Below are 15,855 nucleotides of genomic sequence, written 5' to 3' on the forward strand. Positions count from 1 at the left end.
CTCAACCCCCCCCCCGATAACCTATCACCCCTCGTTTACAAAGAATCTATCCACCTCTGCCTTAAAAAATATTCAAAGACTCTGCTTCCACTGCCTTTTATGGAAGAGAGTTCCAAAGACTTGTGACCTTCTGAGAGAAAAAAAAATCTAATCTCCAGTTTAAATGTGATCCCTTATTTTTAAAAAGTCACCCCTAGATCCAGATTCTCCCACAAGAGGAAACATCCTACCAACATCCACCTTCTCAAGACCCTTCAGGACCTTGTATGTTTCAATCAAGTTGCTTCTTGTTCTTCTAAACTCCAGTGGATACAAGCCTAACCTGTCCAACCTTCCCACGTAAGTCAACCCTCCCATTCCAGGTATTGCTCTGGTAAACCCTCTCAGAATTGTTTCCAAAGCATTTACAACATTCCTTAAAAAACGTGACTAATACTGCACACAGTTGTCTCACTGGTGCCCTGTCCAACTGAAGCATAACCTCCCTACTTCTATATTCAAATCCCCTCACAATGAATGCTAACATCCTTGAATTCGGTAGTGTTGGAATCAGAAAATTGAGTGATAAGTAATCAGCCCATCCAATTAAATTTCAATCATTTTGGAAGCCAGGTCTACCTGAGTGGTTGGCTAAGACAGCTTATACTGATTATAATAAAACCGTTGGTAAACCTACAGTATGCAAGCTTATGCAAACAAAATTTAAGGTTGATAAGTTTTGAGCAACACAAAATCGTGTTTGACATGACAATGCAATGTCGTAAGAACATCTTTTCATCAATAAGACACCATCTGTGTTGCTCAGCCTAAAGGGGATATATGTCACATTACACAGTAGTAGCTACTTTACAGAGTTATATTGCTGTCACTGAAAGCCACACCTTTAAAAGAAAGAAAGCCTGGTGCATCGGTGTCATGCAGTTGAGGTTAAAACATATTGGGAGTGATTCTTCCATCTCGCTACGCTGCTTTATTAGCACAGCGGACCGGGAGACTCGAGCGGCGGCCGATTTGTGTGATTTGCGCTGGGCATCTGGGCCTCCACATGTATCAAAGTTTTTTGGCGTGGACAGAACCACGCTGAAAATCAGCGTAACGGACATTACCATGCATTTACATATCTTAGCATGTTATTAGCGGGTGCACGACTAGAATCTTTGCCCCCCACTAGCATCTCCCCCCTCTCTGGCATGATGCCATGCTGGCAAGGTTTACAATCGTTGTATAAAAGTTGGGAGTTAGCGTGGCAGCATTGAACAGGAGTAAGGAGTTAAGTCTTATGGGGCTGCAGCCCCAGGTGTGTGGGGCAGAGGGGGAGTGGCGGGGTGGTGTTGGAGGCAGAGCCTAGAAACTTTCAACTTGTTGTGGGCACTTCCTGGAGAGCTGGAAATGCTGTCCCCAGGCCCAGAGATGTTCCATGTAGTGTGGGGTGGGGTGTTATCCTTTATTGAGTGCTGGTCAGACTGCTGTCTGCAACTATTGGGCTGTTCCATTTTTCTGGGTGAGGTGAGGGAGTGGACTGAGTGTTGAGGTTTTAGTGAAGGAGGGGATGTGGAAGTGTACCATGTGCTGCTTGAGGGCTCATCAGTTCAGGTAGCTGGTGCTCCAAGCAGGGGCGCTCTGGTTAACATAGACACTCACCCTGCATGTATTCTGCAGTGAATGGAAACCCATTTGATGATATTAGGAGTCTGTCCCTGCCCCTTGTCCCTGACCTGCAGCATATGCCTGGAAGGGAATGCTGTAGTTGCACTCATGGCAATGGCTCAAGGGAGCGCAATGGCCATGCCTGCACACCAACCTGCATGCTGTCCCTGCCTGTCATGCTCATGATGCCAATGGCAGGCAACCTAATCAGGTGACGCATGGCACCACAGATGGTGTTGTGTTGCCAGCATCCACAAGTCGGAGAACTTGTACACATTTGAAATTCCAAAAATATAAATTAGCTGTTTGTGGCTAGTAAGGACATTTAGCAAAAGTTATGGAGTTAGTAATTAGTTAAAAATCTAATAGCTCCTCATTTGACAAGGTGTAATATTTTCTAGGGTTTTCACAGTGAAACTAATGGCATAAAAACAGAAGTCCTTGTCAATTCAAAGGATTAGGATTGATTAAACTTGGGTAGGGGTGGGGGGGGAGGTGGTGAGGCAGCATACACTATGAAGAAACATTGAATCACACAAGTGGCTTTTCTGTGTGATTCTGCACATGTATGGACTCCCAGATTTGCTGTCAGTTTCAGTGAAGTAATGACAGCAAACACTAACAATTTAACCTCCATAAGTTCAGGGCATTGGGATAAAAATGAACCATGTACTTTGGCATATGCTGGCCTCTGTAATAAAGGGACTGGATTTTTCAGATCATGGACCATGCAGTGTTAATCTTCCACTCCATTCTGGAACAATAATAGCAATTTGCATTTATAGAGGACCTTTGGCTCAAAATGCGTCTCAAAACAATTTACTCTAAAGGGGGGAAAAAGCTTAAAGTACAAGAAGAATGAACCGTAGTCCTGGTGAGAGAGATAGGGAAGGTGACTGAAAGTTTGGATGGAAAAAGATAATATTTGAGGTGGTGTTCTTTGAATTTGAAACTTTTATTTCAGATATGACCATTTTTAGGATACATGATGCCTCAAGCAGCAGGAGAGAAGAGACTGATAATGTGTTCGGTGCAATGGCAAATATTTCTAGCTCTAACTTGAAAGCATCAATTTTGCAAAGAAACGTTTTGTTGGAAAGTGCATTTTCTTTTCATTACAATTCAGCAACATCAAGTAAACTAAGCACACCTTAGATCTCGCAATCAATATAAAAATTAAAAAATCAGCCTCAGAAGCCACAACATTAAATTACCTTGGAACAATGCTATATCTTACTTCTGGGTCCATTATTTTTGTTTGACTTAGGTGTCAGAATGTCCCTGTACAAACCTGAATTGAACTTGTACTTCAATTTTTTTGAGGGTCTGTTAAAGATTTATGGATTTTAACTTTGCACAACCGTGGCCTATTAGATTAAAAAATAAATTAATTTAATTTATATTGTGCCTTATTAAAGCCTCAGTGTGTTAGTATTGGTGTGACATATATCTATGAAGTTCGTTAATGGTTCTATCTGATCTAGAAGGTATGTAAAACTGACAGCTGCATGGATCTGACATCAGGGTTGCAATCTGGCGTTGCTGCTTAACCCCATTTTCTCACTTGGCTTCAAGAAGCTTCTGCGCACAATAGGTTGGAAATATGCGAGATTAACTGGATTAACAATTTTCTGACAATGCTTACAAACTGGTACTCAGTAATCAGATGCAGCAAGCGTGGTGGAAATACCTGGTGATGTGAGTGTGCAGTTGCATGAATAGGGTAACAGATGGTGCTTTGGCATGTACCCTTGCATGACTTCCACAGAAAATAGTTATGGCAGTGCCATCTACAGGAATATCAGGTAGTGCATGGTAGTTTGGTGAGGTGACCCACAGATGGTAACTTTGAGATATAATAGTGCTGTTGAGCCTACGCACATGGAAAATACATTTTTGTCTATCTCCTCCTGTGGTTTGGGATTTTAAAATACAGTTTATCAAACTTCTGTATGACACTGACAAATGGATTTTTGTGACACCTGGTCAAAAGTTAGAATTATTACCATGATGTGTTTTCTTCTTCTAAGGCACTGTGATAGAGTTGTGATTTTTTTGCAAATATTGAAGATCTAAAAGCCCTATATTAGATCACAACTTTGAAATTGCAGTACATACATTTGGAGAATAAGAGTGAGGTCTGTACTGAAGCAATGGTTCTGAAACAATCCCTTAAATACTTTGGGACAGATGATTTTGGGACAGCACTGTGGCACTGTGGTTAGCACTGATGCCTCAGAGCTCCAGGGATCTGGGTTCAATTCTGGCCTTGGTTGACTTGGGAGTTTGCACGTTCTCCCCGTGTCTGCTTGGGTTTCCTCCCAGAAGCCAAAGATACGCAGATTAGGTGGATTGGCCATGCAAATTGCCCCTTAGTGTCCCAAGATGTGTAGGTTAGGTGGATTGGCCATGCTAAATTGCCCTTTTAGTGTCCCAAGATGTGTAGGTTAGGTGGATAGGCAATGATAAATGTGTGAGATTACGGGCTAGGGCAGGGGAGAGGGCCTGGGTAAGATACTCTGTCAGAGAGTTGGTGCAGACTCGATGGGCCGAATGGCCTCCTCTGCAAATTAGGGATTCTATAAATCTATGATCTAACCCCTTCATCTTTTTTGTTCTTCAAAGGAAGGTGCATCAATGTGACATGGGTGTGTGATGGAGAAAGTGACTGTGAAGACCACTCAGATGAAGAAAGCTGTGGAGCATTTGGTTGCAAACCCCTAACCTATCCTTGTGCTGGCAATAAATCGATTTGCCTCCTGCCGGAAAAGTTCTGCAATGGGAAAGAGGAATGTCCAGATGGAGCCGATGAGAGTCCACTTTGTGGTAGGCTCCTTGTGTTTGAAATGCAGACGCGTGTGAAAGAGTGTGGCACTGCGGAGGATGTGAAAAAAACAATTACAATATTTTCTTCGGCTTTTGGGAAAGCAAAATATTTCAATGTCAGCTTTGAGCAGCGATGCTGGACATGGCTTGCAAATTGCTTCTCAAGTCAAGCAGCACATACGGTGCCTGTGTTGATTAGTAACAGTCAGTGGATCAAAATTAATTGGTAATTGTGTATTGCATATGTGCATGTATACCTGACACTGAGAGGCATATCAACTTAGAGCTTAAAAATCTTCACACCCATAATAGCTCAGAAGTGAAATGTTACCCAAATATGATGTGCTGGCTGGAACTGTGCTCAATTGTAAGGCCTGAATCAAGCCTAGATGAAGGAGATGGAAGTTTCTCTGAGAGCTTTAACTTCGAGTTCTAGCGCAGTGTCACTGGGAGGGGTGGTACTCCAAAGAAATGCTGGCGAACTCCTGCCGTTCCCAGGTAAGGATTGCACAGCAATTGCTTGGGAAGCACAAACTTCCTGTGAGTAATTGCCCTCCAGAAGGAAAAAAAACAGTTTGGACAAATATTCTTATTTCCCTGTTTTACTGACATTCCATTTTAAAGTGTACAAGATCAGTTCAGACCAGTATTCTTATTTCCACTTTTGCTGTTTTTCTTCCCTTCTGACCTGGCCCGAGTTGAAAGGTCGGGCAAGACAAGATTGAAAAAATTTAAAGAGAAGGAAATAGGAGTGGAGAGGCAATCCGACTCTGATTTCCATTCTGCGGAACTTCAGGCCCTCTGTCTTTGGGACCGTTTAATGATTTTACAGGAAATGAGAATGGGTAATCTCATTTCTATCCCTCATTGACATGGTTGGGCAATGTAAAGTTGCACCTAATTAGGCAACCTCGTTCAGACAGCACACAAGGCTAAAAATCAGAAAGTTAAAGTTTTAAGTTTTATTTATTAGTGTCACAAGGAGGCTTACATTAACAATGCAACAAAGTTACTGTGAAAATCCACTAGCCGCCACACTCCAGCGCCTGTTCGGGTTCACTGAGGGAGAAATTAGCATGGCCAATGCACCTAACCAGCAAGTCTTTCGGACCGACTGGCAGTAGGTGGGATGCTCCTTTAAGCGTTAGGCAACATCCACATTGTGGCTGGAATGGATGAAGCTTTACACAACATTGTCCTTATCATCGCAGAAGTGGAGGGAGCAGCTAAATTAATGATTCAAATGTGGACGCTTTGTCAGAAGTGGACAATGTCACACAAGAATAGCATTTAAAAAGAAACCCTTCCTCCTTTGCCAACAGACACGCAAACGCTCTATGTGTAAAAACTAAATTTGGAAGTCTATGACGAGAAGACTAAATAAAGTAAAGTAAGCATTGGGCAAGGTCAGGTTCTCTGATGTCATTAACAGCAGAGAAAACCTAAAAGATAGGAATAAAAAGGTAATCAATTCTGGGAATTAATTTCAAAGTAAAACTTAAAAATATGCAAATACAACACATGACCTAGCTTTGTACATGTACTTCCATGGACTGGAAACCAGAGTTGGAATGTCATTCCACTTCTATTGCCTTACCTTCAAATTCTTTCGACCCTATCTCACCCAACCTAACAATTTGTGCTAGGCCAGAAGGAAAAATAATGAGCTGGATTTAATGTTCCTAGTGTGGTCCCACTTACAAGCTGAGGAACCAGTGAAAAACCCATGTAGCTTCCATGAGGGGAGGGGTGCGGCGGGCAACAAAATTCAATGCCTGGTGGCCAATGCCCGACATTCCCCAGGATTTAGGCCCCAGCAGCAGAAATGATGTCCGCAGTGAGCTGCTGGCCAACCAGAGGCCAGCATCTCTCCATTGCCAGCAGTATCATTGGGGGTGGTGGTTGCTGCCTGGAACACTCTGGGAGCTTCACCAGTGATCATCATTTTTGGATCCTAGACATATTTGAGTGAGGGCAGGATGGGGGAATCACAGGGTATCACTGGAGGGTCTGGGTCGGGCGAGGGGTGTTGGAGGCAAGGGCAAGGGAGTGGTTTTCTGATGCTAGACCTCTTTTTTTTAGAAACCCTACAGTGCAGAAGGAGGCCATTCGGCCCATCGAGTCTGCACCGACCACAATCCCACCCAGGCCCTACCCCCACATATTTACCCGCTAATCCCTCTAACCTACGCATCTCAGGGGCAATTTTAACCTGGCCAATCAACCTAACCCGCACATCTTTGGACTGTGGGAGGAAACCGGAGCACCCGGAGGAAACCCACGCAAACACGAGGAGAATGTGCAAACTCCACACAGACAGTGACCCGAGCCGGGAATCGAACCCAGGACCCTGGAGCTGTGAAGCAGCAGTGCTAACCACTGTGCTACCGTGCCGCCCACTACTACCGTGCCGCCCACGGTCAGACATTGAGGCCGGAATTTTACCGCCTCGCCCTCCTCCATTTCCGTGGCGGGCAAGGCTCGCAGAACGGAAATCTCTGTTGGCTTCTGGCAGGATTTTACAATCTCGCCCGAGCGAGGTCGTAAAATCCTGCCCTGAATTCCTGACAACAGTGCCCCTTGCCCAGTGTGCCACAGCCAAATGCAACAGGGTTTGCAGGACAGACCTCAGTAGGCACAGGAAAGACATGTGAATTCTATTTAATCCCTGAGCCATCACTGAATTCCAGAGGGCTCAAAGCTAGATGCTGTTAATTAACTGATTAATCAGCCTAATTGACATCCTGTCATGAATGGTCAGGCTTCTTGCATCGGCCACTTCCCACTTCTGTCTTAATCACGTGAGGTTTTTGATGCGTGATATAACTCACGAGGCTAGAGATGCTCGAGGAAATAAAGGCTTTTATTAACTACTACAATAGAGCTACCATATATAATACACGATCCCAGACTGAGGGGTCCCAGACAGAGCAGTGACCTTTATACCTCTCCCAGGAGGCGGAGCCCGACTGGGATGTACCATAATAACTAACATACAGGTAGAACAGCCCAACCCTAACCTCAACAGTAACAAGTAGAACAACCCAACCCCAACCCTAACAGCAACATATATACAGACTCATAGTACTGGCCAGACCCTGGCTCAGTACTACCTGGTGGGAACCAACTATGGTTCACCACAGTTTTCCTGTCACCGGGAGACGGACATGCGGCCCATGTTTCCCACTGTGATGGGTTGGATTAAATTCCGACCATATTTTCTTCTTCTCAAGCACTGATTGTAAAGAAAAAACATTTAACGCAGCAGGCTGTTATAATTTGAAATGTATTGCCTGAGAATAAATTGGAAATGGATTCAAAAAACAACCTTCAAAAAGAATAGTACAGTTGCTTGAGAGAGGAACATTTTCACAACTCTGGTGAAAGGGAAGAGCTGTGGGATGGGTTTGATAGCTCTTCCGAAGATCCAGCACAAGCACAATGGGCTGAATGTCCTCCTTGCGTGCCATGCCATTCAGTGATTTTATGAACGTCTTTTGCATTCCAACAACCAGATTTAAATGCCGCAGGCCATTTTTTAAAAGCTGAAGATGGCCTTAAAGGACAAAAATCATATCAATGCATGAGTGTTTCTGGTGCAAGTCATGCTGGAGTGGTGCACTGGTAGGGTATTGCATCTGAAGATTTAGGGTGGGATTCTCTGATCTCATTAGTCCCACCACCCACTACCAGTGAGAATGGAGAATTTAGCACTCAGCTAAAACTCCATTCACTGCAGCGACAGCGGAGAATCCCAGCCGCGGGCGAGGTCAGAGGTTTCCAGCGATATTCGCTGACTTTGATCACTAGTTTGAGGTCATTGAACATTTTGCAGCACAACATTCACCCCCTCGCAGTTTGATTCCTGGTATTGCCATGACACTATCTGATCTCACTGCCTTTGTAAAACTTGGCTCGTGAGCCTTCTTGTGGATAAATTACATCTCTCATTCTTTCCAGCCCCTGCCTGAGTCCACCAGGGCGGCAGTGCAAAATCTTGAAGCTCGCTCTCTACCATGCTGCACCATTATTGAAATCACTTTTAAAATGACTTAGTGCCTGTTTTAGCCATAGTGTACATCCATTTTAAGAAATGCAGAATGTCTTTATAGTGCACACTAACTTGAACTCATACCCGTCCCTCATGATTCTGTGCTCACTGCTCAAATGTGAAGCCAGTTAACAGCAGAATTAATATCACCTGCATGCCACAGTAATTTAAATTAGCAGACAGCATGAACCCTGCACGCCGCTAACAATGGGCATGGGGTAATATCACATTAAGATGCCCGTGCCCATTTTTGGGCCCTGTCCAATTTTTCCTCTGAATTGTTTTACTACATCAACAATCTTACAAACAAAATGCCAATTTCTCTGGCTTCCTCTTTGATGAAAAGATGGATGATGTTCTCTACGAAGTCCAAAACGAGAAATCTGTCCTGTTTTTGTCTCATTGCAAAATAGAGACGTACCTGGATCTTTCCAATCTGTCAGCTTCAGCAAGCACAGGCAGAAGTAATAAATCTAATTACGTGCCTAGCCAGTAGACCTCATCTGAGCATAAAAGTAATTTGACATGTAACTCTTTGGTTCCGGTTGTCTTTAATTAAGCGCCTTCTCTGCGTGATTGTCGAAAATTATGTCATCTCTAAAAGGTATTTGATAAAATTCCAAATGGTGTTACTCATAAATCAATTGGCTGCTTTTGTTCACAGATGAGTGCTTTCTGAATAATGGAGGATGCAGTCACCACTGCACTTTTGTAACCGGGGAAGGCATCGTTTGCTCTTGTCCTACAGGAATGCACCTAAGTTCAGACAAGAAAACCTGCGTTGTTCTCGATTACTGTAGAAAACACCTCAGGTGCAGCCAAGTGTGTGAGCAACACAAGAAGACAATTAAGTGCTCATGTTATGAGGGCTGGCTGCTCGCACCCGATGGTGATAGCTGCATTAGTTTAGGTAGGTCATTGTCATCCTTAATTGCATTATCTTTCTCTTTCAGCCTTTATTTGAATTGACGTAGTCATCTCAGACGTGTATTTTTCTGACAGATCCTTTTGAACCATACATAATTTTTTCCATTCGGCATGAGATTCGAAGACTGGATCTTCACAAGCAAGACTACAACTTATTAGTCCCTGGTTTGAGAAACACAATAGCAATTGATTTCCACTTCAATCAGAGTTCCCTCTATTGGACTGATGTTGTGGAAGATAAAATTTACAAAGGAAAGCTCTCAGAAGTTGGAGGTACGTTTTTGGAGCGAACATTTTTTCCAAATGTTACACTTTTAAAGTTGCACATTAGACACCTTCGGGCATTGCGTTCTATCCAATCTAAATATGTTACAAGGTTTTCCTGCAAATGCTCGTCTTAATGAAAGAAAACATTCGTTCTTCAGGATGCTTTAGTGATGTGCAAGAAATAGTGACCAGAGGAAATCTCGCTCTACTTATTTTAAAATAGAAATGTGGCCTTATCACCATGTTTGCCTTTGCAAAAACTACCCAAGTCCACAAATTGGACTCATAAAATTTACAAAGTGGAGTTAGCCCATCTCAGTTTACTTTGTTTCATTTGACTTTAGATGGGAGCAGATTTTGGATCTACATAGTTTATCAATGCATCAGTACAAATGCTTGTTCATTATAATGTAGAATTGACATATCAGAAGACTAAGGGTGGGATTATCCAGCCCTTCTTGCTTGCGGGATCTTCTGGTCCTGTCGGGGGCAACCCCAACAGCGGGTTCCCTGGCAGCACAGATGGCGAACCACGCAAAATGCTGTAGATGTAGATGGGACCAGAAGATTCCACCGACAGCCAATGGTGAGTTCCCTCTGATGATGTAGACATGCCGCGGTGGGGAGTGGGAGGGGTGGAATCCCAAAGGGATTGAAGATTATGACCAAATACAAGAGAAAAATACTGCTGATGGTAAAGGCCTGAAAGTAAAGCAAAAAATGCTGCAAATACTCATCAGGCCAGGTGGAATCAGTGGAGAGAGTTAATTAGCAATCTCATATTCAATGATCCATTGGGAAACAGTGATCATAATAAAATTAAATCCCATATTGAAGTTTAGTAATGACATACTCCATTCACAAGCAAGAATCTTGAACAAAGCCAATTACATAGGTTTGAATGGAAATCTGGCTCGGGTTTATTTGGACAATGGATGAAAACAGTAAATAAAAGTTAGAAATATTTTTTAAAATTCAAAATGTCCAAACAAAAATTAAACTCAGCCAAAAAGATGCATTCATGGCTTGCCAAACATTTAATTATAGTGTTAAATTGAAAGAAGGAGTGTACCGTGGTGCAAAAAAAAGAGTAAGGCTCAGCATCAGGAATGTTTGAGAAGCATGCAAAGGGTCAACAAAAGTTGAAACAAAAAGAGGAAAAAGAATTTGAGAGTGAACTGGCCAGAAATAAAAAAGTTGCAAGAACTTTTACAATAATATAAAAAGGGAAGTAGCTAAACTTAAATGTTAGACAGATAAAAATAATCATGGAGAACACGGAAATGGCAAATTTTTGACCAAATATTTTGCATCTGTCTTCACAGAAGACATAAGTTACATACCAGAAATAGAGGGCTAATTAAGGGTTAATAAGTGAGAAAATTAAAATAATTCATAGCAGGAGGGATAAACTTTAAAACCTAAAATCTGATCTGTCACTAGGAACTGATGACCTACCTTCTGGGGTTCTAAAAGGGATAGCTGCAGAGGCAGTAGGTGGCCAGTCAATGATTTTCCATAATCTCCGAGAGTCTAGAAAACCTCCAGTGGATTCAAAAGTAGAAAATGTTATGCCGATGGTAAAGGAAGAAGGGAGCGAGAAAACACCAAACCTCATGCCTGTTAGGCTACCATCAGTCATTGGGAAAATGCTGGAATCCATTATTAATGATGGCTTAACAGTGCATGGACCTGAAAAGTTAACTGTTTATCTCTCCATAGAATCTACCTGAACTGTTGAGTATTTCCAGCACTTTCTGCTGTTTTTATTTAAAGGACCAAAGCATTGGGAGTAAGGAGGGCAATTCTATTTTTAAATCTAAAGGCAAGAGATTTCCAATCCAAGTTATTAGATTGAATGTTGAGGGGAAAGTATAAATGTGTTTGAGAAATATTAGCAAGTTTAACTGGAGTAAAAAGAAATGTAATGATCTTGACTGGAATTGAAATGCAACAAAACGGTTTTGAAGGACTTAGTGGCCTCTTGCTGGATTGCACCAATTATTCTTTCTAACTAAGATGCTGGTTCAAGATACGAATGGAAATGCCAACCAGTACTGCCTGAAAACACAAATGTTGAATCCAAACTTTCTCCTCAATGATACCAACTGCTGAGTTACTGTGTGGTGACATTTCTTAAAATTATGATTGAAATTTCACTCAGCCTAAGAGTTCCAGTCCCACCCGCCACAGGAATCATCGAGGGCGGGCAGATAATTTGATGGACAAGCAAAAGTCCCTTAACTTCGGGCAGGAATTTCTGGTCCCGGGGTGGGTGAGATCAGAAAATTCCTAAGTTCTAAGTCTTTAATGCCAAAATAAAAATTAATACTCACCAACCCAACTGGATAATGGATTGATAAAGACTGAAACGGTGCAAATCTTTTTGAAAGATCAACCACATATGTTCAGATTTCCGATGGCTGTATTTTGGCACAAGCAAAACGTTGCAAATCAGAAACATTTACTGGGCAACTCTGACATATAATATGGTAAAGCTTTTTTGGCTTCACAGATGTAACCAATAAATTTAGATCCAGATACAATATTGGACGGGATTTTACGGCCTTGCTCGGGCCAGACTGGAAATTCCCGCTCGAGGTCAACGGAGATTTCCGTTACCGGACCCTTGCCCTCTCCGATTCCATGGCGGGAGAGGTGGTAGAGTTCCGGCCATTAAGTTTCCTCGCTGCGATCATCATTTTATGCAGCATTTTAATTTTACAGAATACATTATGTACCGTCAGCAAATCAAGATCAGATTGGGATTCTGCCTTTCATAGGGTTTGGTTCTTTCATGTCCTGGTCAGATTTCTCCACTAAAACGTACCTTTTCCCCCAATTTGCTCTCCTTTTCTTGCATAATTTCCAATGGATGCACAGGTATGAACAAACGAGGTTGGTTTAGAAATATTAAAACTGTGAAGTAGTGTGCTATTTTACCTGGACTGACTGGCAAAAGAGAGGCTTGAGGTGGTTTGCCTCTTAATCTTTGCTCTGTGTTAATACATAGACCCCATTGGATTTCCCTGCAGGCATACAAAGAACAAAGAAAATTACAGCACAGGAACAGGCCCTTCGGCCCTCCAAGCCTGCACTGACCATGCTGCCCGACTTAACTAAAATCCCCTATCCTTCCGGGGACCATATCCCTCTATTCCCATCTCATTCATGTACTTGTCAAGATGCCCCTTAAAAGTCACTACTGTATCCGCTTCCACTACCTCCCCTGCCAACGAGTACCAGGCACCCACTACTCTGTGTAAAAAATCTGCCTCGTACATCTCTTTTAAACCTTGCCCCTCACACCTTAAACCTATGTCCCCTAGTAATTGACTCTTCCACCCTGGGAAAAAACTTCTGAGTATCCACTCTGTCCATGCCTCTCATAATCTTGTAGACTTCTATCAGGTCACCCCCCCAACCCCCGTCGCTCCATACGTGTTGTGATTTGGAGTCATCCATCCAGTGAATGAATGGACCAATGGGAGATGGCATGCGGTGCCAAAAAATACTATGTTATGTTATGTTTTGGTCACCTAGTTACAGGAAGGATGTAAATAAGGTTGAAAGAGTGCAGAGAAGGTTCACAAGGATGTTGCCGGGACTTGAGAAGCTGAGATACAGAGAGAGATTGAATAAGTTGGGACTTTATTCCCTGGAGCGTAGAAGATTGAGGGGAGATTTGATAGAGGTGTATAAGATTTTGATGGGTATAGATAGAGTGAATGCATGCAGGCTTTTTCCGCTGAGGCTCGGGGAGAAAGAAACCAGAGGGCATGGGTTAAGGGTGAAAGGAGAAAAGTTTAAAGGGAATATTAGGGGGGGGCTTCTTCACGCAGAGAGTGGTGGGAGTGTGGAATGAGCTGCCGGATAAAGTGGTAAATGTGGGGTCACTTTTAACATTTAAGAAAAACTTGGACGGGTTCATGGATGAGAGGGGTGTGGAGGGATGTGGTCCAAGTGCAGGTCAGTGGGACTAGGCAAAAAATGGTTCGGCACAGACAAGAAGGGCCAAAAGGTCTGTTTCTGAGCTGTAATTTTCCATGGTTCTATGGTTTTCTATGTGCATTAACAACAAAAAGGATTGGTCAACAGATAATTTTATGTTCTGTAACCAAATTCCCCAACAGGGAGAGCCTGAGGGCTCATGTTAAAAAAAAATCTTGAATTGAGATTCCATTTCCTGCAGATAACGTCCAAAGCCAACAGGGGTTCTTAGATTTCTGAGGAGTAATCTCTGGGATTTCACCAAAAAGTTACAGCTTACCAAACCTTTCTTCATCCAATCTTGTAATATTCAAGTAGCATGTGGGACCCTCATATGGTCAGAGTTAGTAATATGGTTGAAATGATCCAGAGACATGCCACATAATCAGTACGGGAAATAAACCAGTATCTCAACCTTCATCTAAGATTTGGAATGACAATCACTTACAGCGTGTGAAAAATAGAGTGTCAATATTCTACAAAATATGGAACGGACCAGTGAGAATTTCCAGAAACAAGTACCTGGTGCCTTCTGGCAATGACACAACATGAGGTAGCCGTCTACCACAAACTTCAAGGATTGTTCGTTTCCAGCACAGTGTATCAACAATCTTTCTTGCCAAGGACAATCCCACAAGCTGCCAAAGGAAATAGTCACATCCTCATCATTTCAACACCCAGCTTTAGATTATTTGAAAGTTTTCATTATCAAGACTACGATCTCATGCCCGGTTAAGCTAGCTTTACCCAGATAAATGTTGGCGGAATATGGTTACTGGTCTGTAATACCTACTCAACTCAGGCAGAAGCAGAGTGAAATGGGTTAGAAACATCAATCTGGTGCCCTTAAGTGCATCAAAATGCTGAGCTACCTTTCTAAAGGTGTTCGAGTGAAATTTGTTTTCCTTTCTTTGAAGTCTTAATGTTTTTCCAAGCGGAGCAAAGCAGCTGCACTAAGTATTGCTTCACATCTTCGAAATGCCAAAATGAAAACAGAAGGGTCAGTCATTTATCAAACCCCAGTTTATTTTCCCATTCATTGTGGGTTGGTTGGATAGCACTTGGCTGCATGGGCAACTGAACACTCCGGAATCCAACAAATATATGCAACATCAAACAGTTTAGCTGTGCAAAGTTGTGTGATGGACATACGATCCAGCTTATTGGGTTATTTTTCCAGATGAGTCAATAGATTTTGTACAAAGTGAACATGATTATGCCAATTATTACCAGAGAAGATATTTAATATAGTGAACCTTGATGTTTATAGGAATGACATGGTTGTTTTTTCAGCTGTAAGCAGTGTGGAAGTTATTGTACAGCATGGTCTAGACACTCCCGAAGGGCTCGCTGTGGACTGGATTGCAGGAAACATCTATTGGATAGACAGCAAAATGGAACAGATTGAAGTAGCGAAATTGGATGGCGACATGAGGACTACCTTAATCGCAGGTTCTATGGTGTATCCACGGGCCATAGCTTTGGATCCTCGATATGGGTTAGTTTGCAAAATCTTATTTTCTGGAAGACTGAAAATAAAGTATTTTACTGTATCATTTTTACTTTGCATGTTGAAACATAGGGAACCAAGGGATGTTACGACAATAAAAGTTTTAACCTTTCAGTTAATAAGACAGAAAACATAGCTGACATTTTGATGAGTCCTGGAGTATAAATTAATAGATATAAATTGTTTACAAGAAATAATGTGATCAGAACCAAAATGGGATAGAAAGGCAAACCAATGTGGAAATACAGATGCGTAAATCACTAAACATGGTGAGACAAATTAGTAAAACCGTTGTTACAAAAGTGAACTGGCTTTATCAGACTCCTGGGTTGGTTATAACAGAACTTGAATTTAAAAGTGTGGTAATTATGCTAATTCAATATATCCACTAAACTGTAGGGAGCTCAGTCTAAGAAATAAGCCAGCCACATTTCTTAGGTTCACAAGTATAGAGTCAGTTATATTGCTAAAACTCACTCAGGTAAAGATGCAGAAATGATTAGAACATAGAACAGTATAGCACAGGAACAGGCTCTTCAGCCCACGATGCTGTGCCAAACATGATGCCAAATAAACTAATCCCTTTTACGTGCCCTTGGTCCATGTCCCTCTATTCCTTGCACATTCATGTGTTTAT

The 15,855-nt window shown here is 42.3% G+C and overlaps 1 protein-coding gene across 1 annotated transcript in view; it reads left to right on the top strand.

Annotated features, from left to right (window-relative positions):
- Positions 1 to 15,855, top strand: part of LOC144504127 (low-density lipoprotein receptor-related protein 1-like) — a 1,391,705-nt gene that overhangs the window by 758,732 nt on the left and 617,118 nt on the right. The window contains exons 23-27 of the mRNA XM_078229303.1: positions 4,273 to 4,473; positions 9,189 to 9,434; positions 9,527 to 9,724; positions 10,221 to 10,223; positions 15,002 to 15,206. Coding sequence (XP_078085429.1) covers positions 4,273 to 4,473; positions 9,189 to 9,434; positions 9,527 to 9,724; positions 10,221 to 10,223; positions 15,002 to 15,206 — 853 coding nt within the window. The remainder of the gene's footprint in view (positions 1 to 4,272; positions 4,474 to 9,188; positions 9,435 to 9,526; positions 9,725 to 10,220; positions 10,224 to 15,001; positions 15,207 to 15,855) is intronic.

This window comes from Mustelus asterias, chromosome 14, assembly GCF_964213995.1.
Source record: "Mustelus asterias chromosome 14, sMusAst1.hap1.1, whole genome shotgun sequence".
Lineage (NCBI taxonomy): Eukaryota > Metazoa > Chordata > Chondrichthyes > Carcharhiniformes > Triakidae > Mustelus > Mustelus asterias.